At 53.7% G+C, this 27,604-nt stretch overlaps 5 protein-coding genes across 5 annotated transcripts; 2 read left to right on the top strand and 3 right to left on the bottom strand.

Moving 5' to 3' along the window:
* Positions 1-321: 321 nt before the first annotated feature.
* PG985_015173 (uncharacterized protein) lies at positions 322-1,704 on the bottom strand (the record flags this gene model as incomplete). The annotated part of the gene is made up of 5 exons (XM_066834939.1): positions 322-766; positions 819-988; positions 1,051-1,118; positions 1,170-1,400; positions 1,458-1,704. 5 exons carry the CDS (start codon positions 1,702-1,704, stop codon positions 322-324), a joined length of 1,161 nt encoding a protein of 386 aa, XP_066676142.1.
* Positions 1,705-5,383: 3,679 nt separating this feature from the next.
* PG985_015172 (uncharacterized protein) lies at positions 5,384-8,267 on the bottom strand (the record flags this gene model as incomplete). The annotated part of the gene is made up of 8 exons (XM_066834938.1): positions 8,189-8,267; positions 7,604-8,072; positions 6,946-7,544; positions 5,997-6,866; positions 5,859-5,901; positions 5,732-5,773; positions 5,565-5,678; positions 5,384-5,487 (listed from the first exon to the last, which is right to left on the bottom strand). Exons 1-8 carry the CDS (start codon positions 8,189-8,191, stop codon positions 5,384-5,386), a joined length of 2,244 nt encoding a protein of 747 aa, XP_066676141.1. The 5' UTR covers positions 8,192-8,267.
* Positions 8,268-14,664: 6,397 nt separating this feature from the next.
* Positions 14,665-16,383, top strand: PG985_015171 (uncharacterized protein; the record flags this gene model as incomplete). The annotated part of the gene is made up of 1 exon (XM_066834937.1): positions 14,665-16,383. One exon carries the CDS (start codon positions 14,665-14,667, stop codon positions 16,381-16,383), a length of 1,719 nt encoding a protein of 572 aa, XP_066676140.1.
* Positions 16,384-20,140: 3,757 nt separating this feature from the next.
* On the top strand, positions 20,141-21,463 carry PG985_015170 (uncharacterized protein; the record flags this gene model as incomplete). Its single annotated transcript, XM_066834936.1, has 1 exon — positions 20,141-21,463. One exon carries the CDS (start codon positions 20,141-20,143, stop codon positions 21,461-21,463), a length of 1,323 nt encoding a protein of 440 aa, XP_066676139.1.
* A 1,000-nt stretch (positions 21,464-22,463) lies between these two features.
* Positions 22,464-25,276, bottom strand: PG985_015169 (sulfate permease; the record flags this gene model as incomplete). The annotated part of the gene is made up of 4 exons (XM_066834935.1): positions 22,464-23,214; positions 23,286-24,730; positions 24,793-24,938; positions 24,997-25,276. 4 exons carry the CDS (start codon positions 25,274-25,276, stop codon positions 22,464-22,466), a joined length of 2,622 nt encoding a protein of 873 aa, XP_066676138.1.
* Between the last annotated feature and the right edge of the window lie 2,328 nt (positions 25,277-27,604).

The raw sequence follows: 27,604 nt of genomic DNA, 5'->3' as shown, positions 1-27,604 counted from the left end.
GAAAGTAGAAGGTCAAAGAAAAGAAGCAGAACCCTGCACTGCGCGCCAATTCTCCGATAATAGCATTGCAAACGAACCCATAATGAACCATCGCAGTGATCGTCGTTGCGGAACGATGCAGTGCAACCTGCATACACCAGGCCGGCAATGCAGCCTTAAACAATTTTCCGTATCTCGCCTCATCTTCGTGCATTAATGAATGCATGGTTACAGACCCGAACGCCAAACAAACTTTTATCTTCCTGTGCTCTCAACCGTGTGCTCATGGATTAAAGCATATTGGAGCAAACTCGTCGTGTGTAGATTGACTAGGGGACGGCCCTAGTTGGTGTATTTGCGGAGCGGGAAGGCATCTCCAGGCATTGGCTCGAGGTGCCATGCCTTCGTGGCCGTGCTCTCGAATGCATCATGCCAGTCGCCTCGGAGGTCCTCTGGAATATCCCAGCCAAGAGCGGAGCTGCGGAGTCTCATGCGAACCAAGTGTCGCTTCTCTCTGCCCGCCTGACCATTGACGAAGCCTTCGCGGCGATGCAACACTGCCATGTTGTTGATGAAGTGCATGTCACCCGCTTGTGTCGTGATCTCAAGCTGCGTAGCCCGTGCAATGGCTTCGATGGCATCGAGTGCTTCACGCTGACGGTCATTTACTTGCGGCAAACTCGAAGGCCGGGGGTGGGTGGCATTTCCAAGCAAGGGGGTGCGACCAAAGTTCATGATCAGCTTGGAGTTGTGGTAGAAGATAACCGGTCGGCATTGAAACTTCGGGCTGCGAGCAAGTCAGTCAAAATCCACCAATGGGTGGTTGGTTCAAGTCATACATGGCAAAAGGCCAGTCCGATTTGGCCAGCGTTCGGATCATGTCTGGGCGGTAAGCTGCAAGCACGTTGTAGACGTGGTACGCGGATGAGATGATGCATCTACCACCCGAGGCCGAAGTGCTTCTTGTCAGCCAGCCAACGCAGTCGCCGGCTTCTTCATTGTGGAAACTCTATAAAAGGAACAATATCAGCTATGATGTCTGTAAACCTGGGGCATGCTTAGTGTGCTTACGATGGCCGAGGTCGAATGACGGTGATGACCGAGCATATCCGCTGAAGAGTTGTCGGCAATGATGTGAACTGAGATCATGTCAGCGTGCAACCGACCCCCGAAATATCGGGGAGCCTTACCTAGCATGTTGCCCTTGTGGTCTTGACGGCCACGCTGGTCAACGATATGTGCTTGAATTCCAAGCCAAACCATGGTGAGCTCTTCGACCGAGAAGTCCTTGGGGCTGATGCCTCTGATGACAGAGAAGCCCTTGCCATTGTGCAACTCGTGGCCAATCCCAGCAAGCTTGGGGGCCAGAGTGGGAAGGGGGAAGTTCTCAACATTGACCAGGTCGCCGTCGAGTTCCAGTGCTGGAGAGATGCGTTAGGATATGTGTTGCCTGAGAACGGCACGTGATGTTGACTTACCCTTGAAGTTCTCCAAGGTGGATTTGACCTCAGCAATGTCCTCGTCGGTCAGATGGCAGATGTACGAATCGTCGTTCTGGAAATCAGAACCCTTCCAAGCGAGCTTGCTGTCCAGGGTGGATGGGTAGCCAGAGGGCAAGCCCAAAGGCTCTTCAGACAGTCCGCTGTGACCACATGCAGTGGGCAGCTGTGCATTCTGAGCCAGCTGAGATACAGCAACGGGGCCGTTGGCGATGTGATACTCCATGGCTTCGTTCACGTCAAGAAAGACCTGTTCTGCTTGAGAATGAAGACGGGGATGGGGTCAATGATGTCTCGCAGGACAGAAACAACAGTGTGTAGGGGTGATGTTGGATCTTGATCAAGAGTGTCCACGGCAATAGAAGCCAACAATGTTGCAGTTTGCAGATCTGGTGACGTTGAAGGTTGGAAACTTGCGAAGAAGTTGGATGAACCAAGGGCGGGTCAAGTCAAAGGGAAAAAGCAGACACTTTAAAGAACATTACAGTCGAGGAAGAAGGTCCGAGAAAAGGCCTACCCGCAAGTCTCATAAATAAGCAAAGTAGACAGCAGCGGAAGCGGTCTACTCGCTACTGCTCGAGGCGTTTGCCATCCGTGATTGCGACTTCCTTCTGGACTTACACGGCGATGTTATAGAAATGTCGACAGCCGGGAAGCACGTGTACTTGGTCCCCACCCACCTAGGTCGTTCGTAGGTTCGGCTATGTACCTGCCTCGTTGCACAGCACCGAGAGGACAGCAGCCGGTCAAACAATGCAGGAATTGCTACTGGAACCCGATGAGGAGGAGGATGGTGATGGGAGAAGGAGCGCATCAGGACGTCAGAAGCCTGGGCTACGGTAATACAAAATGACGATATACATAGTTCTACCAGCGGCAACCAGGGCTCCCGCCCGCAATGTCCTCATCCGAGTCTTCGAGACGGAAGAAGCTGCGTACCCAAGGCATGCAACAAGTGAAGAGCCTGTCCTACTTCGAGGGCAACAACGTAGGCCTGAGCGAGGGTAGGCAGGTTAAAAGTAGAAATCACAATACCATGGTTCGCCAAGCTGTCGCTTTCATTCTGTGCCGACGGCCAGATACTCGGGCGTACTGTATGTCTCTCCATGCAGGTGGTCTGAAGGAAGGCTATATCTTTAGGTAGGCACTGGCTTCATCAATGTTGCCAGGAAACCATCAGACGCCTAGTTTACGAAGGTAGAGAAGGAGCCGCAGCGATCCCACTGGGGGCCACAGTAGGAGGAAGGAGCCTCGTCAACTTCGACGAGGGCAGGGTCCTTGAGCAGAGACAGATGACGGCACTGGAGAACGGATGGCAAGGACCTTTGCTTGGTGAATGGAACTTGTAGGGGTTGTATCCCGCAGGTATTGCCGGCACTAGGCACACTGTATATTTTTTTTTTTGCTGTGCGGCACTTGCTGCTCTAGCTATACAGGTAGGGCTCCTATTACTCGCGTGCAGGAATATGAAGATGGGGATTTGATGTAGGTAGGTACATAGGTATCCAAGCAGCGTGGCTTCCTTCATGTTGACTTCCAATGAAGAATCGTAGCAGGGAAATGGGGTCGAATGGGCAGTGGTGGGGTCGTTCAGCAATCGATAGTCCTGCCAGGGACCAGGTTCAGGTCCACAGGTGCCACTAGAGATCAATCAAACAATCAATTGACCAGGCAAGTAGGGCAAGTACATCAGTAATTGTGTTTTGTACATGCAGGCAGGGAGGCTCACTACAATTCGATGGCAAGATGGAAGGCAAGAGCATTTTTAGGCAAAGGCAAGGGCATGCATGGGCAAGGGCATGGGTCAAAGAGTCCATCAACTGGATTACATGAGGTACATAGTGAGTATATCGAAACTTTGCTTTTCTTTTCGTGAAAGGTGAGAGACAGCTTTAGCGAAAGCAGCGTCGATAGTTACATGTATCCAATGCAAGTAGCCTACCGCATCCCATTCCGCTCTTTGTGCGTCCCGACAGCACGATGCCACTAAGCCACGGGATCTCGTCGACGATGCCATATTATTTTTTTCGGGTTGGAAAAATGTATGAATGCCTACATTGGGTAACCTGACCTGTCCGTACAAGGTATGTATGCATCATGTGTGTACATGTAGGCACAAAGGTGGACTCGGGGCAAAGTATAATGGCATGCAGGTGCAGGTGCAGGTATCGGACATGCATCATTCATCAATCAATTCGTTGGAATAAACAAAGGAAACAAGTGAAAATCTAGAAGCTCCGCCCCAAAAGAAACCAATTAAGATGAGCACTTGCGACGGTGTCGTCTGCCGCCCTCGTACGCGTGTGTTGTTTGAAACAATCTTAACCCGAAAAAAAAAAAAAAAAAGTTGATGGACGGGGATGAAATTGAGGAACATTTAGGTGGAGGGCGAGTACTGGGCGAAGAAAAGAGAAACCCCGCTCCTCCTCCTGCCTGTCCACCGGTCAAGTGATAATGTATCGAGTCGAGTTGATTTGATGTACGAGGATGCATTGGCTCGATATGTCAATAGGATACCTGCTGCTTGTGGGATACAATTGGTAGTTAGAGCAAAAGTACAGCTACCTTAGCATGTTGTATGATTAGTACACGTATTATAATATCGGTAGGTAGGCTCATCGGAGGTATGAAAAGGTGTGCTGTAATGGACAGCTTGGTATAGGCGGCATCGATCGACGGGCGGCATGGCATGTGCAACCAAGAAAAATCCTTGACGAGTTGACACGGTACGGTGCGTGCTCCCTCCATATACCCGCCGCCAGCCAGCCACTTTTCTTGCCGATGCAGATTTCCACCTTAGAATAAATATATAAGTATAGGTGAGCAGGGGAGGGAGGGGAAGGAAGACAAAAGAAGAGAAGAAGAAAAAAGAGAAAGGCAAAAGACTATTATACAGTATTCCAAGTACCGAATGAGGATAGCATACCAACATACGATGATTGATGCATGTACATATAAAAATTTGTTGAAGAATTGAGCCGACCATCTACCTATCATTTCACCTTCATCTGGGGTTGGTGTGACATCTGGAGATTACCCTAACCCCCTTACCTGGGCTCGGACGTTGTACTGTAAGTCCACAATCGACGGCACACCAAGGCCCGGCCCGCGACGTACCAACGCTACACTGACTTGGTGTGCCTGACGTCAAGTTGATGGATTCGATCTGCCTCTAGGAGTAGGTTCGGACGACTGCGACCCAGCATACAGTATCTGGTCTGGTTCCGTCTGCATCTGCGTCGCGAGCTTTGTGCATTTCCCTACTACCTGGTAGGTTGTGTCAACTCATCGCCCCCCATCCTTGTTTGCACCCTGGACACCGGATGCTGTACCGCGTGCGCAACCATGGGTGGGTATACATACGCACCCGGCGACTATCCATACCACTTTCTGCTCCCCATCTGTACCGGGGCTGCCGTAGACTACAGCTCAGCGCGTCGCATCGCATAACATTCGGGCATCTTTCTTCCTTTCTTTCACGGGTCGGATCAGTGGCTACGCATATTCAACGGGTATCTCGCTACCATTTTAATGTCAAGATTGGTAAACAGCTATCGAATCCACGAATCATGTCAGGTCGTCCAGTGGTACTGCTCTCCGGATACGGACGCAATTGATTTGGTTTTCCCTTCCACCCGCTGCCCGCCCCTGTCCGGGTTTTCTCTTTTGCCCATCCGCCCCTAGGCTAGGTTGCTTCCACTTTTCCTCTCCATCCACTCTGCAGGTGTCTTTGTCGTCGTGCGGCGGCACAAGAGCTAGAAAAGCTAGCATCTTACAGCCTAATGCACCCGGCATCTTGCGGCACCCGTCCCGGCGCATGTCAGTTCCTTAGTGGTTCGGGTCTCTTCCTGAGTTACATTTGCCATCCCCGTCGGCCCCCACCCCAGCCAGCCAGAGTCAGCAAATCAGATCAGGGTTCGAGGTGCCCAGTTTTCTTCATATAGCTGGCTGATGAAGTAGAAGTCATCCTCGTAGTCCTCACGTTGGCGGACATCGTCCCAGTGCTTCTCTGTTCCACGCATCAGTCTTCATTCGCAGCGGATCGAGGCCCCCCGCCCACCACGCAGGGCCTGGCGGAGAACCTACCTTGATCTTTGACGATATTCCTCGTCACGTTAACAAACTTGATCTTCACGGGATCGAGCTGCGCCAACGTTCTCAGATCCTGGTCCTTGCACTCTGCGGAAAAAGGATACATTCCTGGCTATCGTTAGTGTTGACCAATAGCTTGGGTACCTGCAGACCAAGATTACCTTTGTTGCAGTAGTGGAAGTACGCCAGAAGGATATTGGCCCCTGTTCGTCATGGAAGTCGAGAGTCAGCTATGATGCCGTGGCTCCATTGTAAGGCAAGGCCATGCCAAGGTTCTTGTTCACGTACCTGTTAAATACTCTCTGACGGTGTTCTCTCGGGCGAAGCGAGCCTTGGGGGTCCGCGTCAGCTACTCGTTCATTTCTGCAGCACCTCCAGCAATTTCTTCCGTTACTTGCTCCTGGGTGACAGACATGCCCAACGTACCTTGATACCATGCTTTCGAGCATAGGCAGCATCATGCTGGCAGAGAAGAGAGACGTTGTGCAGGAAGATGAAGGTAACCAGGTATGCCGTAAACCAGGTTATGTGGTTGTTGGCTTGGAGGATACCTTGAAGCTCGTCCAGCATCTCTCTCCGCAACTTGTTCTGGATCTGGTGGATGAGGATGAGCTCGATTTGAGCGCCCATGACGGGCGGAAGCGGGATCTGTCCTCGCAACGGACTGGTCTCGTCCATGATGTCGCGGTCCATTCCCAGCGTCTCTTGCCCGACGATATATGTGGACTTGGTTGTCATTCGAATCGCCATCCACAGGCGAAGAGCCTTGCGGAGCAGTGTTTTCTGCTTCTCATCGGTTTCTTCCGCCATGGCGGCCTTCAGTGCTGCGGCGTATGTTCCCCATATGAGTTTGTGCTTGCTGGAGACGACGCTGCGACAGAAGTCCTTGACACTGCGCGTCAGGTGATCTTCGTATGCGTTCCTGGCCTCCTCGAGGTTGACAATGGCAAAGGCGGGTATCCTCACACTTCGCCTGACTCCGTCGTATACCCATGTTCTTTCCAGCGAGTCTCCTTCCTGTGGGACGAACTGGCGCACACGAAGTACCACGGGCTGATGAGTGTATCCCTCAGTGACGCCGACATTCCTGGTCTCAAAGGAAGCCCAGTTAGAAATGTCATCGGCCACGCCCTCTTGCCAGCGTCTTGTCCATTCGTGCCCTTTGATCTGGCCAGGTTTGAAAAGCCGCACGTCAGTGATCTTGTAACGCAGGCATGGCAAGCGCGAGACCTTGGCGTTCGATACTTTGGCGCATGTTAGGCATGTGCCCTGCTTGTCAACGGGGTTTGTTTCACACTGCAGTCTTCCATTAGCAAGCCGGGGTCGTGGTACCTAAGACATGTCGAAAAGATCTAGCGAGACAATGTGGACTTACACGGATGCGCTGCATCCTGCAGCGGATGCAAGACCCGATACGTCTCGTCTCAGCCGTCTGCTCCCGAACTTCGTTGTTTTTAAATGGCCCTCTCTTGGACACTGGGGCCTTCTGGTAAGACGTCATTATGCTTACGCTGTGCGATTCGGGACGCGGGAAGCTCTTCTCGTCGACTGGAGAAGACAGGCTGGTGCTGGAGGGATACTGGGACGCATCACTTTCGTGACGTTCGAATCGCGAAGTAGACGGGTACTGCGCGTCCCCTCTGTCTGGCGCAGTATTCTCCTGACTAGAAGCCAGCACGGCTGGGGCTGGGGCTGGGGCTGAGGCTGGGACTGGGAAATCCTCCAGCGACGATTTCACTGGGTATACCATCCCCTCTCTACGAGTGCTGGGTTGAACACTGGTCGGTTGTGTTGGTTGAAGTGTGGGGTAGTTAGACATCAAGTGTGCAGGATTTGCTTCATCATACGGGTACGCATTCGATTGTCTTGGAGGGATAGTCCATGCTTGGGACGACGGTGGGGATTTCTCGCTTAACAAGGGCGGGCTCCTCTCATCGTCGTGGTACTGGGAACTGGCAGGTATTCCAGAGTAGCCTTCACATTGCTTTTAGTCTCTGGATTAAGTCACGCAGATAGTGCTGGGAAGGGCATACCTTCGGGCTCACACGTCGAGCACGGAGGACAGACTGAGATGCCGGCAAAGTAGTGGGCCAGCCGCGAGCCACTGACGCCAAGCGAGAACCCATCACGGCGGGCCGAACCCGGCGGGTTTACGGGAGGCCGGTGGTGGGATGTCTCAGATGACGAGGACGGCATCTCTTGTGCAGGTATTGGTTGTAAGTCGGTGCTGAGCCGTAACCTTTTCTGTTCTGGATACGATGGTGAAGAGGACGACGTGGTGAACCGGGAAGGGTTCCTGGTGTCAAGATCCAAGAGCTGGGAAACTGGGCACTGGAGGATGTGGGCGGCTTGGCCGAGTATTTGTAAATCCTGATGGGAGAGGCTTGCCCGAGGCGACTGAGCGGTAGATGCAGAAGTAAATGCATGAGGGTCCTGGGACACTAGCACCGCAGGGGCGCCCTCATGGCCGCTGTACCGGCGCTTTCTAGGATTATAACTATTCTATATGCAAATCAATCCACTGTACACACAACATCGGATATGCAATAAGCCGCCTCTCCGCCAAGGGCTGGCCGGGCAAGGACCGGAGGGGGGAGGAAAGGGAAAAGGAACCTTACCATTGTATCTGATAATTAAAGGGTGTGTTGGACAAGAAGGGAGACGTAGGGGCCATGCATTGGGGCGATCCCTCATCGATGTGTGTACCGTACCGGTAGCGTACCGAACGACAATACATGGGAACCGCAGCCAGGGACCAGCACAGCACCGACACCAAAGTCACAATAGCAATATACCTATATCCAGGTAGCTCTGGTGTGTGCGCCTCACCCGCCTCGGCGAGAGGGGGTGGGGTCAGCTACCAGAGAAGGCAAAAACGGAAAAGAAAAGAAAAGAAAAGGCACAATGAAATCCGTTGACCGGACTGTGGATTTCGAACCCCCTGTGGTCTCACAACTGCCACTGCTTGCCCGGGCGGGAAGGCCAGAAAAGAAAAAAGATAAAAAGTCCCTGAACGGGCGTTTCCGGGGTTAGCGTGGAAAGTAGAGACCAGAATGGTCAATAGGAGGCGCGTATGTAGTATCTGGTTTGTGTGTGTGTGTATATGTGAGTGTGAGAGAGAGAGAGAGTGTGTGTGTGTGTGTGTGTCTGCCCGTCTGCGCACGTATGGGAAGGAGGTGTTCGAGCAGAAGGGACTGGTATCGTATGGCGGAGTCTGTAAAAGTGACTGGACTGGAGTGTGGAATGGAGTATGTAGCAATTGAACGGGGCTGAACCGCCGACCCGGTGGAGGGACAAAGCAGGAAATGCGGGAGACCAAGCTAGCAGCAGCAGATCCCAAGAGCGTCGCTGTCCAATGTATTGTGTGTATCCCCTCCGTCACCTCTGTCAGCGGCGCAAAGTGACGCGATCGGGAAGCAAATGGCACGACGGGGCCACTTTCGAGGGGAGACAAGCAAGACCTCGAGCCAGAGACAAGAGACTCGGTGAGGAGTGTTCCTGGGAGAAGGCGGCTCACCGGTGAGAGGGATAATAAGGGAATAATAAGAGAATAGTGCTTGTCTGGGTCAGCTTTGTGCAACAGGGGGAGAGGGATAAAGCGCGAGAGTGGGAATAGAAAAAGGGAGAGAGGAAGCATGACAATGCATTGTTGGAACACGGGCCAGTTATCTGCCCATCATCCAGCGTCCCAAGGCTCCTGGCTGCTTACAGACTAGACTACATCAGGTGCCTTCTCCCCCTGCATCCCAGGCCTACCCAACGGCCCTATAATGCGACAGTGCTATCATCCTCCCCAAACATCGTGCTTTTGCCCATCCCCCCATTCCATCGCCATCGCGAATTGAATCAATCGCAAGAGCACGCATGGGGGAGACGTGGGAGGTCTGGGCAAGCGAGCAGCCAAGCAGTGTAATATGATGGAAGAGGCCCAAAGAAGAGAGCCGGCAGACTGCAGCTAGCTAAATCCGTTATACTACAGACATATCTTTTCCCCCCTCGTTGCTTTTCGCTGTGCATACTGGCCGGCCTTCGGGCGGAGCGCTTATCACACAATCTTGTCATCTGACCTTGCACGAACAAGAAACAGCAAGGCCCGCCGAACCATGTCGCGCATTATTGACAGGCAGGCAGGCAGGTAGGTAGGTGGTGAGCGAAAAGCAAAGACAAGAGGATGGTTTCCAACCACCCCGCCGCACCCACCAAAGGAACTCATATAGAGACGACCCAGTAGACGACCGACGCTTCCAGGGTCTCCATGGTAAGCGGGGCGGAAACCAACCCCAGTCTCGGTCGCCGCCAACAGCGGGCCACGTGTTATACTTCCTGCCATGGGAGCATGGGTACCTAGAAGCCGGTCAGAGGCCATCATGAATGATGGGCTGCATCATGATTACTATCGTCCACCTTGACGTTTCATTCACCCCATCCAACGGCTTGGCACGATCCAGGCGACAAGTGACATGATGAGGCCCGTGTGGCCGGTCAAACTGCACCGAACATTTTGTGCCCCAGACAAGGAAACCCACATGGGCGATCTTACCGAATCACCTTACGTGAGGAGACCCTTGTTGCTCTGGTTCGTGATTAGCTTCCACCCCCAAGCCTGGTTGACGAATCCGACGAAGCACGATGCAAATTCGATACGATGTTCCCCCACCAAAGAAGCCACATTCTGAAATGGTTACTACTACGGTAGAAATACCCTTCGTGGACCTCGCTTTGGCTCTCGAGTTGTATATTTTCTATCTATCCTCCATGTTTTGATATTGAGTTGTCCGTGGCCTGGGTAGGTAGGTATGTATATTGTAGTTCAGGCTATATTATATAAAGGAAACCAAAAGTAGAAAAAGAACATCACTAGGCCCCGGTGCTGGTGGAGTGGGTGCTACTTACCACAAATAAAAATATCCGCAGCGTTGGGCAAACCTGAACCTGCCTTTGGGCTCGCCCGATGGGGCCGGTCCTGTGGTCAGACGGAGCTGGCAGCCGGACGCACGTGAGAAGCCCAGTCAGAAGATCGAGATTATCCACCGCCCACCGATACGTGCTGAAGGGTTCTGATCCGTACGGCGTATGATTCGCTATCTTCCCCTTGCTTCCTCGGAGGATGACCCAACCACTCACGCGAGTTGGCCAGATTGCTTCTCCGCTATCGAACTCTGCTGTTGTTCATCATTGGTGCCTGGCGGCCGCGCCGGAATAATTTGTCCATATCTGTTCATCTACGTTCACGCAGCATGGCAACGGGAAAGCATGCAGACAGCTACTGCAGGGCCGTATCATCAACCAACGTCGAGCGCTGCGACCCAAGAGTATCGTGGGCATACTCTCTGAAAGGGCATGGCCGGTACGGGGATTTCGCCGGTGGTCCATGTCAGATTTGTATGCAAAGTCGAATCTGGGGGGGCCTGGTGTGACAGGTCGCCGCCACCGCAGCGACGCAAGCCAGCATTGGGGGCTCGGTGAGACTTGATGTATGCGCTGAGCATACACAAATCCTGGTATTGAAGCTGGGAGCTCAGGTGTCTAGCGTATGTTGAATCGTCGTACAATTAGACTCGGCAAGGTTCGAGACCGCGGATTTGCTAAGTTGAGTCCCAGACATGTGTAAGGCTAGAAGCAGCTTGGAACATTCCGGGCAGCTGCCCCCATTCACCGAATCCACAGTTAGCCCGAGAGCGAGAATGGGGGCCCCACACACCGCCGCCTGGTATCAGACAGAACATAAGCATTCATCGATCTTAATTTCCTTCAGTCTGGCCTACATACATGTGTAATGCAATGAGAAATTCCTCCGCGGCAGATTGCTGACAAGTGGACATCGCCCTCAGACCGGTGCAATGAATAACTACCGTTCGGAATCCCGATGTGCACATTTCAAAGCCCGCCCGCCTTAGCCGGGGATGTCACTGGCCTCTCGACCTGGAACGCTGTCAAGATGGCAAGCCGTAAGCTAGTGCTTAGAACAGCGGGCTCCGAGGCCCACCGTTGTGCTGGTGGCCAGGAGACCCGGAATGGAATGACAGAATCATGACGATAAACTTACGTACGCCCGACTTGACCGGTTTCGTCAAACCGAGCTGTGAGATGGGGGACAGCATACTTAGCATCACGAGGACAGGAGTTGGAGGTCGGCTAGCCACAGCATCGAGCCCCGTCCATTCGCGAGAATGGGCGTATCGCTCTCGCCATGTGCCAGCCTGCCTATACGGCGGGAGACTGTCAGATTTTGGACGCCTCAGGAAACCGGTGTGGGTGCAGCTCTAAGGGTCACAGACTACATCTACATGCGGGCACGTATGCGAGAAGAACCTCAAAAGCTGCATGCCTTGCATCATCAACCTCAGCGCTCCGGATGGCTGCATCTTCGCAGCCAGAACACTTGACACAGGTGTTCGCGAACCACGTCTGGCAGGAGGTGTTCATCGGGAGCTGACTAAGACTGCCAACAGTGGGGAGCAGCAGCCTTGGAAACGGCATGTTGGAGGTCTTGAGGAGGAGGAGTCTGCTTCTGTTCAGCCTGTTGTGTCCACGGTGCCTCAAAGGCCTCCGGTATCTTTGTCCCCAGGAGACCAAATGCATTCCTCCCACCCCCGAGCTCGGAACTCGGTAATTGAATCTCCTCAAGCACACTACGCTGTGCAGCTTGCTTCCACTCCAATAAGCCCGTGGTGTTGATATTGAGGCCCGGGTTCTGTCCGACCCCCACCTACCGTCATGGATGTGCCCGCTCTATACCTGATACTCGCATACGTGTGCTTGGCCTGCTCGCTTTAACCCCCCACACTGGATCTATCGGCCACATCAAGTACGACCTGATACATATGTAAGTACATACACTGCCTCGCGTCTCCAGGAGCGTTAGTCCATCAACCGCTGTCGAGTGTACGCAGGTTCGGCTGCCAACCTCCTGCCGGGCTTTGGGGAGGCAGCGCTGCGCATTCCCGTAGTTGCAGCAATCTGCTCCACTCTCACTCACATACCCCCTCAGTTATCGGGCACGTCAACTAACGCATGTACGGCTGGATGTTGGATAGCCCGACAGACAAGGTACGTAGGACAGCTAGCAACTGAATAAGCCCGCACAGGTTGCTGGACAGGGGTTCACCGCAGTACGCTGGAGTGTTCAATGACGTGGGAATTACATGGCAACTCGCGGTAGTGCAGGACGTCCCGAACACTTAAGGATGGTCCATAAGTGTTATATGTTTACTGGATCTCTTGGAAGGACGAACCGATCGATTCCCTTCTTCTACGTACGGACCGAACTTGAACTGATGATTTCACCAGAGACGAAAAGGGAGAGGAGAGATGGTCCTTCTCATCCGTTCTCCGCAGACTCCGCAGCGTCGTAATGCAATGCCACATCGTCGGGGGATCTGGACGGCACTACACGGACACGACACATCAATGATGGGTCATTGATAGGAGGAAACGGGGTGCGAGACCATGCGACAACAATACGATCAATCACGCACCCCAGACGACGGGTATGTCACGGCGTCCTCGCAGCTGAGGCAATCGTGCCAATGTCCAGCTTGAGAGAAGGCACCCGCTGCCTGGGCCATCAGCAGAAAAGCTTCCCTCGGATGGCCGCGCCGAGACAAAAGCAAACACCTTACCTACGATGATCGTCGACCGATGTAGCCAGAGCACGAAGCCAATGGCCCCCTATACGACCTCGTCAACCCTCTAAGGCTGTTCGCTCAGCCAGAGAGACACAATCAGCTGGGAGACGTTGAAGGGGTAGATGTAGTCATCCACGATGCTACACCACTCGCTTGTTCCGTTGTTCGGCCTTGCCTAAATGCGCATCAGACGACGAACACACGAGATGCCAGCAAACAATCAATCAGGCAACGTCAACTTGGTGAAGCTCTGGCCTGGTCGAGCCGAGTGCCTGCCGCTTACGTACCTGGCCTACTCGCGAAGTAGGATACGTGCGTAGGCATGCTCGACTTTGTGTATATGGATGTGTGAGGTATGCACTAATGTATGAATGTGCAGTTACATACATCATCAATGTGATGTGGGCTGGGCGTGACTTGCTGCATTGATCAATCAGAATCAGGGCACAGGGGAAGCATGGCGGTTCGAGATTATGATATCTACATACTCCACGGAAAGGGCGGAACCCACTGCGTGGTGTCGCTTAGTGCTGCAGTGCTTTGGGGCGATGCTGTTCCCCATGCTGTTCTCATTCTGCTCACCATCATCTGGGTGGCGTTTCTTTTTCTTGTCTTTCCTTTTTCTTCCTTTCCATATTTCGTCCAATCAGCCAATCAACCGGTCAGCTCTCGAAATGCTTTTGTAGCAAACACAGTGGCTTGCATATCGGTGAGAGGAAGGCTCCACCAATGCGCGTGGGTTTCGAAACGGCATACTCTACGCGTCGCCTTCCGATTTGTCTTGGAAATCAAAGATTGCCTCCCCGTGTTGCTTGTTTGCTCATGTGCCCGATGTTGTCCTCCCCTTGCTGCTTGCTGCCCCTTGCTCTTGCCGAAAATGTTCTTTTTCTCCAGGCCCTTCTTTCCGTCGACAACCGACCAAAAAGCGGGGCCTCCACCGGTGAGCAACGAGAAGTGCCATCTTGCCATTCACGCCATCGTCGCATCGAGCAAGCAGAAACAGGCATAGCAAGCACGCATGCTCCGTACTCGGTTCTTGCCTGCATATCGTACGCCTCGAACCTTCTGTGACCAGCCGTCCGCCTGCCAAAATCAGATTGATTGGCATCCTCCGTTACTGCGGCAGACTGCCTGCTTTTGCTCTCACATCGCACAGCGGGACGGACTTACCTTGGGGTGTGCTGGCTTCGAGTAGCAGCAAGCAGCAGCAGCAGCAGCAGCAGCAGCAGGTCAATCGCGAGGCACAAGTGGGAATGCTGCTTCCTTTTTCTGGGGCGTCCCCAAGCAAAAATAATCTCACCCGCAGTTGGGTTGCAGCAGACCGAGGTCAAGGCTCATGATCACGTTGATCCAAAGTACAAACCACTTGGCTAACATCATCTGCCTACTTTATCTTGAGTGAGCCTACCTCTCCAGCGTGACACGAAGTCATATCAGTGCAGTGCATGGGTTATTAGCACTTCGACATGGATTTGACCCCCAAGGCCATCCAAGAGGTTGTACATCCAACCGCGGCCTTCTCACCGGAGCTTGAGGATGGGGCTCTCGACAGCGGTCATGATCCAGCTGAGCTTACGTGGGCCAACTCCCTCCTGAACCCGTGCAATCGGATAGATAGTCTCGATTACCCAAAGGATGTCCTCTGGCGAATCGACGGCTGCGCTGGCCTGGGGACCCAGTATTACGCCATCCCGCTGTTCATCGCTCCGATTCCTCCCATTCGGATGGACGTCTTCATCCCCGAGAGCCAGCCACCTCTGCTCCGCCATCAGCTTGACCTCAACCTGGCCTTCCATACGAAAGACTCGGAGAGACTGTCACGGCTCGCAATCACCAGGCACATAATCCGAACCTTACACCTGTGGGTCGCCACAGAGTTCGAGGACATCGAGACCTTTGCGGATTTCTACCGAAGAACGCCGTTCGGCACCCGCCTGGTATTCGAAAACCTGTCACTGGACATCCGCCAGATCCATGTCAAGATCGGTCCCAACCACTATCTGGAACGTCAACTGCTGAGCGTGCCGCAGCTGGCGGCGATATGGGGGCAAGAGTTTAGGTTCCCGGACGAAGTCGACTTCTTCGATGTGGACGTGGTCAAGGTACTCCATGATAGCGTATGCCTCGCTCGTATCCAAGGACAGCTCTACATCTTCAAGGCTCTCACAAGCGGTGCCAAGTACCTCTATCACGAACTGAAGATATTGAGTACAACACCGCCACACTCCAATGTGATCCCACGGCCAGTCCACATTGTTAAGAAGACCTGCCATTTCGGGGCGAAGAAAGCGATTGCCGGCTTCACCACAGTGTACCAGCCCAAGGGTAGTCTTCGGGACATCTTACCACAGGCCCGCATCCACGACCAACTGCATGCTGCCAAACAATTCAAGTGGTCCATACAGCTGACCACGGCCATCAAGCATCTACGAGACACGACTGGCACATACTATCCCGATCTCCGGCTTGACAATGTTGTTCTTTCGGCGAATGATGATATCATCATGGTTGATTTCGAGCAGCGAGGGGTGTGGTGCGAGTTTGCCGCCCCAGAAGTGAACTCGGTCGAGTATGTCCGTCTTGTGGCCGTCGAGGAGCGCATCGCGGAAGATGTGCGGGAAAAGTATTTGGACATCTTGAGTGAGTTGGTGCCCAACTACGCACGCCTCGAGGACGATCAATACACAAACCCCGAGGATGGGTACAATCTCTCATGGGTTTGTCTCAGCCCAATTGAACAGGAAGCTGCAGAGGTCTACATGCTGGGCAGAGTGCTCTGGTGCATCTTCGAAGGCGTTAGCGGCCCACAGAAAGCCGCCATATGGCAGTCGTACCGGCTAGAGTCCGATTTGGAGTTCCCCGAATACCAGCGGACACCTCCAGAGTTGCGAGACCTGATCGACCGCTGTACTCGGGGCCGGCGGGAAACCCTCAGTCGCATGGTACAGCGACAGGGAAGTATTCTGGTTCTCCGCAACCAGCCTGCGACGGAACAGACTCATGACGGAGTTCGGGCCGCCGCCCGCGCGTTTTGGGAGGACGAGCTGCAGGTTGCAGAGGACTTCATCGCGCTGAGATCAAGAGAGAAGGCGGGCGGTACGTGGAAGGACAACTACTATGACCGTCCTACCGTCCGAGAGGTCTTGGCCGAGCTGGAACGACTTCGAGAGAAGCTGTGCTGCTGAGAACAACGGCTCAACTGAACGATGGCAATTTATTGCCAGTGTAAAATAGTTTTATTTTATGTCGCTACACCTTAAATTCCGAAGATCTTGTTACCTTATCTACCACCAGTGCCATTAACCAATACGATCAAGCTGGGCTGACAAGCAGCAACAACAAGCGCCAGTTCTGTCGGGCTCTTGTATCGACGGTTTGGGTTTACATGATGGCTTTCTTTGCTTTATGTGAACACGCAGGCTCATTTTCGGGACACATAACACACCTTCTACGTGTTCTGTGTCTCGACGAGACCAGAGTGCATGCCTTCTGCTCACAGTTTATCCAACTTCCCTCACTTTTCTCAGAGGTGGCGCAGAAAGTACACGCGATTCACATGCTGAAGAGCCTCTCCTGAAGCATATCCCATTGTAGGCAGTCTCGTTTGAACACAGTATATGATCACTTCTTCCACATGCTGCGGGCCCTCACGTCCAGCGCGTGTTGTGGAACGAATGGCAGTAGATTGCGAGATGAGTAGCTGTCTCAGTATGTGCTTCTTGTGAGTCCTGTTAAAGCCGCCCCAAAGGAGGAGGTTCAACCACGAATCTCGCGGGTAAGACAACCTTCCCAATTTTCAATGCCATATTGACCTTCTACACCATACTCACTTATGCTCTGCAGTCTCTTTCCCCTCTCTTGCTGGGCTTTATCCGTTTCGGCTTGACAATTCAGTCGCTGAGCCCCCAATGGGCAATCTACATGTGTCCAAAGGTCAATATGACATCCGGCGCAGTCAGACCACTATTTCAAAAGGGCGGCTAGGAATCCGCCTACCTCGTAGCTGCGTACGGCTTCGGATATGTTGGAGTACTATACTCAAGCAAGCCAACCGAGTAAGTGTCTTCTGCATAGCTGAGCCACCCCTGGGAGCTTAATTTAGATTTCCTCCTACACGACTAGTGACTGACTATTTATCTGTTACGATTAAAAGTGTCTATAGTTGAGTCCGCCTTGGCGTGGAGAAGTCCTATGAGGGTGGCCGCCCTGGCCGGATCCTGGGGTCCCAAGCCTGGGGCCTGGCCAGATGGCCATCCGTCCCATATTTCAGACAAACAAGACTATCTGTCAGGTGGCCGCTTCGGGGGCCAAAAACATGGCATAACGTTGTTGGAACTCTGACCGCTTGACTCAGCTTTACAGCTCGGAGTTGTTGGTGCAGTCCCCGACATCGCCTGCCTGGACTGCTGTGTTTGACGACCCCAGGGTAATGTAGTTGGTATTTCCACATCATGCATGCCTGTGCATGGCCGGTGATGACGCCAGATAAACCCCGAGTCTTTGATAATCTCCCGGCATGAATCTAGATCGTTCACCACCCTTCCTTCTATGGCCTTTGGCGCAACCATCAGAAGTTCGGTGTCTATCCCGGGAGTCACGGCCCAACATATGTAATTGACGTAGTCACAGGCGCTTAAACAATAACATGCCCAATGGTTTGATAGCAAATCAAACGTCAAGTGTAAGACCGAACCCCATGATGCATCGGCATGTCGACCTCGCTGTATAGCCAATCGGAAACGAGCGTTCTTGGCTGGTCGGGAGCGGACGGGGTTGTTGGCGAACTTGGTTCATCTCGTTATCAACAATCTGCAAGAGTCAGGAGGTCGAGAGGCACATATGCCTAGCTGTCCCTCTCTTCTGCTGTCTTATTAGTTGCAGGATCCCGTTCGGAGGGGGTTGCCAGCGGGAGCCTGGCCCACAAGAGGTGCATAGGAGTTATACGCTCCCTTGGAGGTTTCAGCGAGACCCTCTTCATCGAGCTGTTCTGCCTATCCACTATTTCCAGAACGACGAGGATGTTGAGGAAAGCCAACTCTTCAGGTTCCTGATTGGAGAAGCAGAAGATGACCAGGGCTCAGCCTCACGCAGCAACCATGGCACAGACTTTGAGTGGCGGCAAGGATCGCCGAGGACCAGCAGATACACGTGTGGGTAGAAGATGTCATAGAAAGCCATCCAGGGAGGGAGGCAGGGAGGCAGGCACATGTGAGCAGGACACAACAGGAAAAAGGCAACAGCAGGGCCGGGCCGAAACCTCAGATGGAGCCTGTTCCGGGCTGGGGAGAGAAGGTGTATAGTGTGGCTGCTACGTGGTCGCCCTGGGTCGGCTATCACGGACATATAGATGTACACTTCAGACGGGTTGGGTTGCTTTTCGTCCTGTAGGAGGAGCAACCGTAGCCCATTGCATATCTTAGAATGGAATGAAGAAACAATAGAATAGTGTCATGAGAACAGCATTAATGGTGGTAGCAGATGGGGATTTTGGCAAGAGGTGAGAAGAATGAGTATGCGGGCGATTGATGTGAAGTCATCCTATGTCGTCCTATCGCGCTTGTTCGACGACTAGCCGCGACGAGTGAGAGAGTAGTTGGGGTTTGGACCAACAGTTTCTAACATTTTAATGGTTCAGGTGGTGGAAGTGGTAGTGGTCGGTGACACGGCCGTTAGTCTACATCTTAAAGGTACGGCTATTTTTATCAGGGCGGTACAAAAGCCGGGCAGAGAAACCACGCCTGAGCTGAAGTACCGAAGCGGGGTGGATTGGCTGGTGGGTGCTAGACACCAAAGTACATTAGGTATGTACTTAGGTACCTAATGAATGAACCTGCCTAAGATATTTTGATCCCTCTCTGTAGTAGTACAAAGCCGACACAACACAACACCGTGACTGCAATCTCGGAAAACCGTTGCCTGCCATGGTCCTCGCTCTCATTCTTGGAGGGCTCCAACATGTGTTACTCCAACTCTCTCGTCATGCCACGAGCGTCCTGAGAATGGGATAGAAAGGGAGTAAAAGCCTCGCCCGGTCACTTTATGGGCCGCGCCAAATGGGGTAGGTCGGCCTCTTATGCGGCCAGGCCAGTGGCTTGGGGGGCCGAAAAACGACGGCCCTTCAGACGCAACGAGCGACAACTGCCTGCTCCCAGCCAAAAGTAGGCCGCATCCAGCGTGGCCCACGGCCTTTATACTGCTCATTCGAGGCCTCAGCAAGGCAGAAATGGGAGGGTTCCAGCAGAAACCCAGTAGGAATGCCGCGTTTAGTCGCTTACCCGCCAATCAGCATCGCCATGGCGAGGGCGCAGGGCGATGCAGCAAGACCCAAGGCTGCAGGGCTGCTGCAGGGCTGAAGCTCGACATGCTCCAAAGGGAAATTCGGCTTCAACGTCGTCACTTAGCCGGGTCGCCAACACCGGAGCTCGACTATTACTCCTGACTCCATCATCGCAACCTCACTAAACATGCCCTCAACAGCTACCGCCAGAATACAACCCTCGGGTTGACTCATTGGCTCTTCGCTCTTCTCCGGTGGTGCACGCGGGACTGCGAAGTCTCTGTTAGTCGGCCAAGATGCGTCTGGTCGATGCAGGCAGGCATTTGCAATGCCCTTCTCTTTCTCCATCAAGAGTCATAGCGGCATCCGAGGCATCGTCGAGATTGGTTCTTGCAGAATATGCATGCCCCCCTTTAAGCCAACATGCACCAAGTGGTCCTGTGGTCCGGTCTTTGCACTCCATTCCCATGATATCAGGGGTCTCCCTATAACATCTGCCCAGTATGCTGCTCCCATCTTGCGGATATATATATATATATAGCACTTTGTGTGCCCACCCATATCGGCCAGACAGACTTCTATCCGAGACATCGAGCATCAAGCATTACTTCCTCATGACTCCACCATTGCCAACCGAACGCTTCAGTCAGCTTTCCATCGAGAGTATGCCGCCCACGACCCGAAGCCGGAGCCGCATGCAAGAGCCCGACGACTCGCCTGCAGCGTCCGAACCTGATTCAGAGGAACTCGGCTGCAATGCGAGTGGCATTTGCACCTTTCCCTCAAGGCTCACCTATTCTCTCGATGAACTGGACGAAGGCACGCAGGCTGAGGTCGCCTCAATCATGTTTCACGACCCTCCCAAATGCATCCTGCAGGAATGCGTAGCACGAGAAGAGGGCTTCATCGTCTTTCAAGTTGCCGAACTTGTGCAGCATTCTGTCCGGGCCATCCAGCCAGGGACCAAATGCGACTTTCCTCCTTGCAATTGTGAGGAGCATGCCCGGACCCAACGCCCGTGCCGCCATATGCTCTGGCTGTTTGATCAGATCACGAACCAACTGGTCCCGACACAGAGAACACCGCTCACTTTGACGAAGGGGGGCTATCCTAGCGAGCTAGGGAGTCTTTACGACAGGATTAACGAGTTTCACGCCGATATGATGGCGGAAGCTCTGCACTCACAAGAGCCGGTGGACACCGAAGATGACAACCGTACCAATCCCCATCGAGTCCAAGCCATAAGGGATATGATGGCTTCTCTCGATGCTTCTCCAGTTGACGAGTACCGCCCTGATCTCTTCGCCAATCCTACCAAAGGCAAGAGAGTCATCAAGGCAAGGGATTTGGAAGGCACCATCTTCCGCATGCTGCTTCGAAACGACTCCTTCTTCCAGTACTTCAGGTCATCTCTGAAGTATGACGAACTTCTCAGAAGCCCTCTAAAGAAGCTGCAGTGGCGCATGGAGACTGCAATCGCCAAATTCGACGCTTTTAGGTTGGCACCTGATCGACCTTCTCACGGCAGATTCAAGGATGCCCAGTGGTGTGCTGCACACCTTTCGGATGTTGACAGGCAGATCAAGTCCATCGTCTTGAATAAAGACCACCCCTACACCAATGCAGAATACTACGGAATCATCACTCTGCTGATCCACATGATCCAAGAGGTAATCAACCGCAACGACAACGTTCCCCGGGAGGTCAGGGCCCGACGAAACCTCTACTCTGTCCTGCTTGGTGACAAAGACCGTGATTTTATCACTGGAACCTTGAATGATATCCCGTCTGAGCACCTCTTCCCCTTCACGGCTGAGATCAACGGTATCATCGACACACTCGGCCAACTTGGTTACGGTGCACCAGCCACATACATTGGGAAGCTGCGCAAGATCATTACGCACGCCCGACACTCAAGTGCCCGTAGCCCCAGCGGCTCCAAGCGTCCATCGGGAGGACAGGATAGCAGAGCCAAGCGTATGAAGTAGGGGCTTTTCAAGAGCCGTCACTGAACCGCTGAACTGCCACTCGAGCGATACTCGACACCTCGAAGAGCTGGCTCTTGGCCGGGGATATGGGGGGATATGGTTCACTTCATCTGTCGATATATTCGTCATTGTTTTGCTTCACCCTTTACTCATCTCATCACCGCTTTCAACTGTCTCTTAATGCCTTTTTTGTCGCTCTTTGGAAGCCTTCTGGAAGCCTTCCTTCATGTTTTCATCTCTTTACACCCGCACTCTGTATCACTGTACACTCAACACATCAAAAGCACATCAAGACCACATTGAACACTGGCTGTCCCAGTCAAAACTTCACAAAATCGAAATTCCCAAAGACTGTATTAGGAACCAAGGCGGCTAGGGCAACCTACTCTCTATATAGATTGAATCATTCACATGCTTTTGTATGAAACCTCAGAGGGCTGAAGCCCACATGGTCACACTTTGTCATTGTCGTCATCATTGCCACTATCATCAATGTCACGGGCATATCACATCGCATTGTAGAAAGCAACGATGCTCGTAACATTTCAAACTACAAATTGCGCGCGACTTCGCCAGTCGCAGGTATATCCATCCCAACCATCCCGCGTTTGGTTTCCAACCCATTCAATCTCTCGCACAATGTACAATTAAAGATGTGCCAAACCCAACCAGACACCTTGGAAGACCATCTGAGGTCGAGTTTCCCATCCCATGATCGATAACCATACACTCCGCGCCACGCCATGCCATGCTAACGATATATATATGTCATATACGAACGCACCAGTCCCCTCTTCTTATCAGGAAGGAGGGGAGGAATTACACTACCTGCCAGAAAGGTATTAAGCGATAAGCAAGTGTCCCACCATGGAACATGAGCACCTAGAACACGCCACCCATCTGGCAGACAGACATCTTCGAACGAAAAATAAAGCAAAAGAAAGCCGTAACTTCATCAAACGAAGAGGCAGCAGGCAACACGTGCGTGCTGGCCCTCCTCTTAGGCCGGCGGTGGTATCGTCGGCTGATCGGGCTGCTGGTGTGGCTGCGGCTGCTGCGGCACGGACGCCGAGGCCTGGCCGCCGCGCGCCTCGACGTTGGCAATGGCGCTCTGCAGCGCGCTCGTCAGGTCGATGTGGAAGAGCGGGCGGTTGAGACCGTGGATGGCGACGCGACGGGGCGTCTGGGGCGACAGGCCGCCGCTGCTGTGGCTGGTGCTGGCGCCCGCGTGCGGCAGCTTGACGATGTTGTTGTCGTCCGAGGCGCTGTCGTTGGATAGGCTGCTCGTCTTGCCCGGCAGGGGCTCGGCCTCGCCGCGTTCGATCACATCGATGTCGTCGCCGCCGCCGCCGCCGCCGGCCTGCTTGGTGGACCGCCTTCGGTGCAGCGCCGAGATCTCCTTTTCGTTCTCGGCGCGCTCGGCCTGGGCGGCGGCCGACGATTCGCCGCCGATCTCGGCAACGCTGAAGATCGGTTGCCAGCGGTGGTGCAGGCCGTCGGCGCGCTCGGTCGGGTATCCGAAGCCGGCCGAGACGAGGGCGCGCTTGGTCCAGCGGTTGGTGATGCAGGCAATGTGCCAGTCGACCACCTCGGGCGTCGTGTACCGGTCCAGTTGGTTGCGTACGTCGATTAACTGTTGTACCGCCGTCACGTCTACGTTGTTCACTGAACTGAAATCGAGAATGACGGCCTTGAGCACCGGGAGATCGAGGTTTTCGACGTGGCCCTTCTTAGGACCCGGGTCGTTCCATCTGCGAAAGAAAGCATTGTTAGCATAAAGGATATCGATTAGGAATGGGGGCTATGGTTCAAGGCGACTTACGGCCTGTCTCCCGGACGGGCGAAGGTGTCCAACTGCGTCCGTCTGGTGTTGGCAAAGATGTGTGCGGTAAGATGCTCCAGGGTGTGGCCGGCATTCGGGTAGTTGAAACCTTCGGAAAAGCGGTAGATGAAGACACCAGGATGGGGGCTGGCGACATTCACCTCGGGGTTTGTGCCATCTCTGTGATCCACGGGGATGAAGACGTTTCGCGTAGGAGGAGACAGGCTTTTGTCCTTGTCAGCCTGGTCGAAGGTTCCATAGTCTCCGACAACCTTGCTGTCGTGGCCGATGATGTGGTCACCAAGAACGGAGTGGACCTGGACACGCCCGAGGAAGCGACCCTGCGTCCGCAACACGCGGAAGAGGTATACAGCAAAGGCGAAGGCGATGGTCGTGTAGATGCCCGTCTCAATGGTGGTGAAGACGGTGACGATCACACCGGTAAAGAAAATGATGACTTCCCAGGGCGACACGCGCCAGAACCTGTAGACAGTATTGGGCGGCGTGATGAGATCGCCAACAGCGTGGATGATGACAGCCGAAAGCGAGGCGGAGGGGATGTAGAAGAAGACAGCTGGGAGTGCGTAGATTGCCAGCAAGACGACGCAAGCTGTGATGACACCAGCAAAGGGCGTACGCACACCGGCCTTGGACTTGATGGCTGTGCGGCTGAAGGAGCCGGTGGCGGCGAATCCGCCCAGGAACGGGCCAATGCAGTTCGTAACCCCAATGGCCACCATTTCCTGCGAGGGGTTGATGGTGTAGTTGTTGACCCGGCCAAAGGATTTCGAGATGGCAATATGCTCGATAAGGAGTACGATGATGGCGGCCGGCAAGTCCGAGATGAATGATCCGATGATCTCGGCGTTGATCGTGGGCACCTTGGCGTGTTGGAAACCTCGCGGGACGACGCCCAAGATCTTGAACTTGGGGTTCTGTCGGTGGTGCATGTTGACAAGCCAGCTGATCATGGTGTACAGCAAGATGACGAAGACGGTGCGCAGTGTCGATATGAAAAACCACATCTTCTGACGGGAGGGGTTCTTCTTCGCCGCGGTATTGCACGCGATGCGAATTCCGTACAGCATGGCCAGTGCCGTCAGCCCCATGGCCGCATCGAGTTTCGTGCGGGGGAGGCCTTTCAGGGTATTGATGATGACCATGTAGGTTGCGTCTCTAGTCGAGAAGCCATCAATGCCCATCATGCCGGGAACCTGGCCAGCTGCGATGTTGATGGCGGATCCCGTCATGAAGGCAGCCAACGATACCAGGGGGATGATCTCGACGATCCAGCCCCAGCGAATCAGGCCTATGAAGAGCACCACGGCACCTGCGATGATGGCCAGAGCCTGTGCAATGACCCAGGGCTCATCCTTATACTGCGGAAACTTATCAATGGCACTGAGCACAACATTGCCGGATACAGTGGACATGACAGCAACGGGCTGTGAAGGGCGGTTAGTAAGATGGCCACTGATAAGAAGTTTGTGAGGGGTGTACTACTTACACCAATAGTGATATCCTTGGACGTTGCAAAGAACCAGTAGATCAGAACGCCCATGAACGAAGAGTACAGGCCGAATTCGACGGGGAGCTGCGCAAGTTTAGCATAGGCCATTCCCTGCGGAACGACGACAGCGCCGATCGTGATGCCTGGATTCGGGTCAGTTCCTCATGTTCTCCTGAATGCAACACCAAAGTGGGCACATACCTGCTACGAGATCGCCGATGAGCCATTGTACGTTGTAAAAGGGAATCCAGTAGAGGAAGGGGAAGAGCGACTTGATGTATGCGAGGACCTCGTCACCGGTGGGCACCAGCTCCGACAACCACTCTACAGACGTAGGCTGCTCTTCGACGAATGAGTCTGTTGTCTGAGTGGAGAATACCGACTCACCCCTGGTGACATCGTCTCGGGCGCTCTCGGGGGCGTCAAGCTTGATGCCCAGGACCTTGGCCAGGCCGTGGCCTATAGATGCGGCTGCAGGCATGATGAAGAACCCGGGGACCTGTGACACAGAAGGACACAGAGAAAGCACCTTGCTTCTGTCGGACGATAAAGGGAGATGCCGCGTGTCTTATGGTGTTGCAACACGCGAGGCCCCAGCCTGGAGCTGAGATGGATCTTTGGGGTATCCGGCCAGGGTTGGAGTGATGATGTCCCGATCTGGAATGAAATAGCTGAGCGACCCGGGTGTGTGGTCGATAGTGCCACGCGCGTGGCTTGGGGTTAGGGGGCAGAGAAGCTTGGTGAGCTTGTTTGAGATGCAGATGCGGTCGTTCGCTAATGACGCCGAGCTGAGCCGAGCTGAGGTATCAAGATGGGATGATAGCGGTAGGCTCGTTGCTTCTTCGGGTAAGAGTTGCCTAGACCTCGATGGATGCCCAAGAGGTGTGGAAGACGTGATGCGACCTTGTCGATGAGCACAGCAGTAGTGTGGAAGACGCAATAGCACGTGCTAATACAGAAGCTGAGAGAGACGAAGAGGTCGTGGCGGTTGGTCGGTTGATTGGTCGGTTGGATGTATCTGGCTATTGCCGTAACAGGAGCCTCTATCTAATAAGAAGGCAGTATCTGGGGCGTAGGACTGGCAGCGGCCGAGGCTTGAACAGAACCAACTTGCAAAGCGGAGAAAAGGGCGAAGGTATCTTGCGCGGGCGTTTGAAGGCCTTGATCTGAAGAAGTAGACAGAGTTTCCGAAGCTCACTAGTAAGCTTCTTATTAGTATTGTGGTTGTTATGGCCGACTACTGGGGCGGCCGGGAGAAGCTGAAGCTGATTGGCCCGTCACAACTAAGATCGAGGATCGCCACGACTTAACCAACTCAGAAAATGGAGGCTCCGGTCTGCCAGGCAAAAAGGCTGGGATGTCGGTGTCGTAAAAATAGGCCCGTTCTCGCTCCTGCTCTGGATGATATAGCTGAGGGGGAAATGTCCTCGGGGGGCCGTACGGGGTAGGGGATCACGACACTCCAAGGCTCTGCTGCAACCACGGCCTGCTCACTTTTTCCAGCTGCACACATATAAGTGTTTGTAAGCTTGTGCAGTACTTGTAGTATATCAGGTACCCCGTACCAAGAAGGGCGTTTCCACAGTTCGGTCTTACCCACCCTTGCAGGATTGAACAATGGATAAAATTAATGGTTCGTTGGGTGTCAGAGCCTGCCATTGCGCAATCGCATCCCCATGCAGTCCCAAGGGCCAAGGCTTAGTGGCTATCGTAGACCTTTCCCCAAGACTGTAGTATATTTCTCATCAACCGAGAAACCTGCCATTGAACGGGCCTGCCCCATTAGAAAACGACGCACACCAAAGGGCAAAGACGTGTGATCGAGCAAGATAGTAATTGGTCGGGCTGGGCAGCCCGTTCAACCCCGTCCAGAAGCAGCCGACCGTCCCATGCCTCTGCCATGCCTACCGTACATGCCCCAGCTCCAGGGCCGACTTTTGTCAAGGGCAGGCATCGATATCCGAGGGAAGATGGATGGATCCCCTTGCCTCTCTAATGGGATGGATGGGGAACCCAACCAACTTTAGATGAGATCAGACCGTCGTCATGAATAGCGGTGCGAGAGATAAGTAAAGTCGGCCGCCAAACACTCGCTCGGGGGAACCAAATTCTAACGGCAGGCAGCTCTGCCTGCTCGGAAGGTTGTATACCCAGAGCTCCGAATTTCAGACCTTTGCCCTCTGTCTTTTTCCTTCTTCCTTCTTCTTTCTCTTTGCGTTCCTCGGAGCTTGTGTGCTCGAAAGTGGACAGCATCGATGATCGTCTGCAGACTCTGCCCTGGATACGGCAGGACATTACATGGTCGATTTCGGTACGTACTTACATACACTGACTGGCAGCTTTCCATCAAATGCTCCGGGGATGGGACTGGAGGGGGCCAGCTCCAGCCTAGTTCGGCATCCGCCTTGGAGGCGAGGAGGGACAGGGCGGCAGCGGGTCCCCGTAAACTTGAGGTGGGAGGGTGGCACCTCAACGGGCGGGGTCACGGGCCATCTCCTGACCCAAGCGTGATGTCGCAAGAAAAATGCAAATGATGCCATCGACTAATACGTGGTACCAGCATGATACTATGCTCGGGCTATCATGTAGTGCGCCCCTTCGGCACAATTTCGACAACGCCTGTCGTGACGTACCGGAGCTGCCTCAGTCCCTTTTAGGTCCCCTTTAGAGTGTCCCAAGTGGATGGCTCGCCCAAGACTCCGCTGCCCATGGAGTCATGAGCGTATGAGACTAGGAAGCAAGTGGTTCGAAAGCATTGTGCGGCCACATCAGGCCAGAAGGTATTGGTACGTCCAGTCCGTTGTCGCCT

This window comes from Apiospora marii, assembly GCF_038362585.1.
Source record: "Apiospora marii strain CBS 49790 chromosome Unknown utg000013l_segment0_segment0, whole genome shotgun sequence".
Classification (NCBI taxonomy): Eukaryota; Fungi; Ascomycota; class Sordariomycetes; order Amphisphaeriales; family Apiosporaceae; genus Apiospora; species Apiospora marii.
Note: the sequence above shows the minus strand (reverse complement) of the source record. Positions and strands in the feature narration are given on the sequence as shown.